The sequence below is a fragment of the Pezoporus wallicus genome, unplaced genomic scaffold (assembly GCF_028554395.1).
Source record: "Pezoporus wallicus isolate ANWC-B61680 ecotype Strahan unplaced genomic scaffold, APGP_CSIRO_Pwel_v1 contig_9073, whole genome shotgun sequence".
NCBI classification, from domain to species: domain Eukaryota; kingdom Metazoa; phylum Chordata; class Aves; order Psittaciformes; family Psittacidae; genus Pezoporus; species Pezoporus wallicus.
Genome location: NW_026642829.1, coordinates 125,785 through 130,045, shown reverse-complemented (window position 1 = coordinate 130,045; position 4,261 = coordinate 125,785). Strand labels below are relative to the sequence as shown.

General features: G+C 55.1%; 1 protein-coding gene across 1 annotated transcript; it reads left to right on the top strand.

Annotated features, from left to right (window-relative positions):
• Window positions 1–497: 497 nt before the first annotated feature.
• Window positions 498–1,299, top strand: LOC130611534 (feather keratin Cos1-1/Cos1-3/Cos2-1-like). Its single transcript, XM_057432322.1, has one exon. It carries the CDS (start codon window positions 694–696, stop codon window positions 988–990), a length of 297 nt encoding a protein of 98 aa, XP_057288305.1. The 5' UTR covers window positions 498–693; the 3' UTR covers window positions 991–1,299.
• The last annotated feature ends 2,962 nt before the right edge of the window (window positions 1,300–4,261 follow it).

Genomic DNA, 4,261 nt, shown 5'->3' with positions numbered 1-4,261 from the left:
CAGTGTGGCCACAAGCAAGCCCAGAGGAATGAGCCAGGAGCACATCCCCTGCCTGCACGGGATGCACCAGCCCTTGATGGGAGGCTTCTGCTGCGCTTACGTGGTTCTGCCCCGGAAACCCTTGGGCTTCTCATCCCGGCACTGACAGAAGCCTTCCTATGGCAAAGCACATGAGCCGGGAAATGAAAAGGCAGCAGTGCCGGAAACCGGGACACGGCCCCTGCCATTACCTGGGAGGGTTTGCATTTGCCATGGGCTTGCCAGGAAATTCCTGCTGCCACAGAGGTGCCTGTGGGCCTGAGGCACTGCAGGACGACTATAAAAGGCAGCCCAGGTCTGTGCTCCTCATCCACTTCTCTGGCCTCCTTCTCCTGGCAATCAGGTGAGTGCGAAGCCTCTTGTGCTGCTGCTTCCAGAGCAGGTCGTTCCTCCCCGGGGCTCTCAGCTGATGGGGGCTGTGCTAGCGCAGGCCTGGGAGCTGCTTCTCGGGGGGCAGAGGGAAGGGGAGAGAAGGGCTTGTGCAGAGAGAGGCTGGGACTGAGCTGAGGCGGCTGCTGGGCTTGGAGGTGGTCAGCGTGTGCTGGGCCAGGAGGTGCCTTGGCTTGCCCAGGCTTGGGTGCAGAGCTGCTGCTGCCGTGTCCCATCCTCTGCTTGCCCCTGCCCTGTGTCCAGGTGAAGCTCCAGCATCCAGACATGTCCTGCTGCAACCCGTGCGTGCCCTGCCAGCCCTGCGGCCCGACCCCGCTGGCCAACAGCTGCAATGAGTGCTGTGTCAGGCAGTGCCAGAGCTCCACCGTCGTCATTGAGCCTTCCCCTGTGGTGGTGACCCTGCCCGGCCCCATCCTCAGCTCCTTCCCTCAGAACACCGTTGTGGGCTCCTCCACCTCCGCCGCCGTTGGCAGCATCCTCAGCTGTGAGGGAGTGCCCATCAACTCCGGGGGCTTCGACCTCTCCTGCATCACCAACCGCTACTGCTGCAGACCCTGCTAAAGCTGCTGCCAGCATCCTCGGGCAAGGACCTCCACGACCTCACACCATGGATCTGCACAGGAGATAGAGCTTCACGGCGCTGTTTCCTTCTCCCACTGTCCTCTCCATTCCTTTCCTGTCTCCACCTCCCGCACCAGCCCCGTGGGGACCTCTTGGCCTCCCTCCCTCCCTCCCTCCCTCCCTCCCAGTGAGGGACAGGCAGACGGACACCCTGCAGGAGCTGCACCGCCTCTTGGTGGCTGCCCCTGGTGCTCCCTGGGAGCCACCTCCTTTTCTTCTTTACCCTCATTAAAGTTGTGCTGCATCCAAGCCTGGGCCTCCGAGTCCTCCTTCCTTCCATGGGAACTCTTCCACTCTGCTCAGGGGAAAAGGTGGCAGCAGGGGGAGATCTCCATCCCTGCAGTGGATTTTGTCCCTTGGTATCCTGGTGCATGAAGTGGTTTGAAGCCGTCCTTGACAAACGTCCTTCATCCCTGACAGTGTTCAAAGCCAGGTTGGACACAGGAGCTTGGAGCAAGCTGCTCTAGTGGAAGGGGTCCCTGCCCATGGCAGGGATTGGAACTGGATGAGCTTTAAGGTGCCTTCAACCCAAACCAAGCTGTGATTCTATGTTGATTCATGATCCAATAAAAAAAGGAGAAACATATTGGCTAAAAGGGAATCCTATGTGGGGGAAAAAGAAAATAAAGACATAAAAAAGAAATCCACATGGAAAAGAAAAAAACATGGAAAAACCTGGGCTGTGGGGTACTAAATACATAGAAAGAACATGTAAAATGCTACATGTAATAGATAAAGAAGTGATATGGAAAAGAAACTAAAACAGAGACACAGAAAGGTCAATTAAAAAGCGAAGTCAACAACTAGAGAATTGAAAAATAAAGACAGTGAAGGAGAGAAAAGTAGAAAGTTCTAAAATCCCAGCGATTTAAAGAGAAAATAACTAAAAAATAACAGTGAAGGAAAGCGCAGACAAAGAAAAACGTTTTAGAAGCGCAGTGAGGAAAGAGAAGAAAGAATTAAAAGGTCAAGACAGGAAAGGGGATAAATGTAGGCAGAGAAAGAACGTTTAAAAAGCAATAGCCATTAAGGAAGTAAATGTAAAACAAGTTGAAATAAGGACAACAAATCAGCTACACAACTACATATGCGACTATTTTATAGGTTCATAGAATTCCACCCTGGTTTGGGTTGGAAGGGACCTTAAAGCTCCTCCAGCTCCAAGCCCTGCCACAGGCAGGGACCACTTCCACTGGAGCAGCTTGCTCCAAGCCCCTGTGCCTTGAACACTGCCAGGGATGGGGCAGCCACAGCTTCTCTGGGCACCCTGTGCCAGCGCCTCAGCACCCTCACAGGGAAGAGCTTCTGCCTCAGAGCTCATCTCCATCCCCAAGGCCGGCCCTGCCAGCGCTGCCCCTGCAGACACCCCCGGGTACCTCCATGCAGCGACTTCTTCCATCCCCACTGTCCTGGTCCCCTCACACTGTTCCCTCCTCACAAGCTGCCCTCATCCATGAGCTCCCCTTTTCGGGCCAGCCTTGCTGAATAACCTCCAGCAGCTGGAGGCACCAGTGCCTCCCAGTCCCAAACTGGTTCAGGACCGCATGGACCTGCTCCCTGTTTGTGTCCCATTCCCCGGGTGCGTTCCCCCAGCCTGCAGCTCCCGAACCAGCTTTTCCTGCTGGAGGAACCCTGTCCCAGCAGGAACCAGCCCTGGTGACAGTCCGGCTGCTCCTCCGAGACCTTGGGAAACCTCCCCACGGGGGGGCCCTGCAGAGCTCGGAGCAGGGCTGGGGCTGTCCCAGACATTTCTGTCCCCTCTGAAAGAACTCTTCAAATCTGGAATTGATCTCGAGTTATTTCTATTTCTATTTCTAATTCTATTATTTCTATTTCTATTTCTATTTCTAATTCTATTATTTCTATTTCTATTTCTTCTATTTGTGTTAGTTCTATTTCTGTATTTCTCTTTCTATTAGTTCTATTTATAGTTCTATATTTCTCTATTATATTTTTATTATTTCCATTTCTATATTTCTCTATTCTTTTTCTACTATTTCTATTTTTATATTTCTTTATTTTTCTTTCTATTTTACTTCCATCATTTCAAATTCTATTTCTCCTGTTCTTTTTCCCGCTCCCTTTCCATTCGTTCCATTTCCCTTCTATTCACCTTTCGGATTATTTCCCCCTTTGACCCGCGGCCCGTGCGGTGCCGGCAGGGCCGGGACTCGAACCCTCGACCCCCGTGGGCGCAGTTCCCCGTTCAGTCCGTCAGATGGCGCCATTGCACCGCGCGGTGCTGCTGCCGGGGCGGGGAGGAGCCGGGAGGGCGCAGAGATGGGACAAGGGGAGATGGGAGGAAAAAGCCCCTTCCAGAGTTAAGGATCCGCTCGCAGCCGCCCCCCAGCCCCTCCCAGGGATAAGGAGCTGCCAACAGAGCAGAGATCCCCCCCCCAAATAAGTCCCCAGAGTTGGGTATATGGGGGGGGGGTCTGGACACAGCCCAGGGGTGGCTTGGGGACCCCGGGCTGGGTGATGCTGCTGGGGGCTCTTAGGGCAGCGAGGGGGGTGTGGAGGGGGTGTGTGTCAGGACCATGACTGGGGATGCGAGAGGGGCACAGAGGAGGAGAAGTGTCCTCAGAATCAGGGCTTGTCACCACCCGAGGTCCCCACAGGGCAGGTGGAGAAGGGCAGGTTGGTGGAGTACCTGGGGGACCACTCCATGGGGCTGGCTTGAGCACGACATTAAACTGGGGGACACTGGGAGAAGGTGGGACTTGGGGGGGGGGGGGGTTGGTCCTAAAATGTACCCCCCCAGCCACCCAATCCCAAGCTTGGATCCATCCTACTCCCTATCCCCAACCCTTCCTCTGCTCTACCCCCCAGCAAACACCCCCCAGCTCTGCTCTCCCTGCAAATCCCCCCTCAGCACCAAAAGTCGCCTTGCCAGAAAGCACCCCCTTGGCTCACAGTGTCCCCAGAGCCCCCGCCAGTCCCGTCCCGTCCCCCCCCTCCACTTCCCTCCCCTGCTCCCGCAAACAGGAGCCTGCGGTCTCTATTTATCCCTTCTCCCTCCTTCACCCACTCTTTGTTGTTTCTTGAGAGAGGGAAAGAAGGGAAGGAGAGGAAAAAAAACACACACACACAGAGGCAGAGAGGAGGCCGGAGCCTATTTTGCCTCCCAGGCAATATTTCTGGAGCCAATCGGAATGCGCACCCACCCTGCCCTGCTCCCTAATTAAAGGCTTTAAGCAGGCGGCCGGGGCTG